At 51.5% G+C, this 229-nt stretch overlaps 1 protein-coding gene across 1 annotated transcript in view; it reads right to left on the bottom strand.

Moving 5' to 3' along the window:
* LOC106103211 (retinal homeobox protein Rx1-like) overlaps positions 1 to 229 on the bottom strand; it is a 25,293-nt gene that overhangs the window by 17,490 nt on the left and 7,574 nt on the right. Inside the window, exon 2 of the mRNA XM_013282902.1 lies at positions 87 to 227. Within this exon, the coding sequence (XP_013138356.1) occupies positions 87 to 227 (141 nt within the window). The remainder of the gene's footprint in view (positions 1 to 86; positions 228 to 229) is intronic.

Below are 229 nucleotides of genomic sequence, written 5' to 3'. Positions count from 1 at the left end.
CAAGATTGTTACAGTTTGTAAGGAAAGCTAAGAAAACAATAGTCGTCAGCTTACAAAGTAACAATTTACTAGATGTACTGTCTTACCTGCACCCTGACCTCTGGCAGGTTGACCTTCATGGCGAGCTCCTCTCGTGAGTACACGTCCGGGTAGTGGCTCTTCTCGAAGGCGCGCTCCAGCTCGTGCAGCTGGTACGTGGTGAAGGTGGTGCGGTTGCGGCGGTGCTTCT

Source organism: Papilio polytes, unplaced genomic scaffold (assembly GCF_000836215.1).
Source record: "Papilio polytes unplaced genomic scaffold, Ppol_1.0 DF823835.1, whole genome shotgun sequence".
Classification (NCBI taxonomy): Eukaryota; Metazoa; Arthropoda; class Insecta; order Lepidoptera; family Papilionidae; genus Papilio; species Papilio polytes.
The sequence above is the reverse complement of the archived record's forward strand: the minus strand, read 5'-3'. Positions and strand labels throughout refer to the sequence as shown.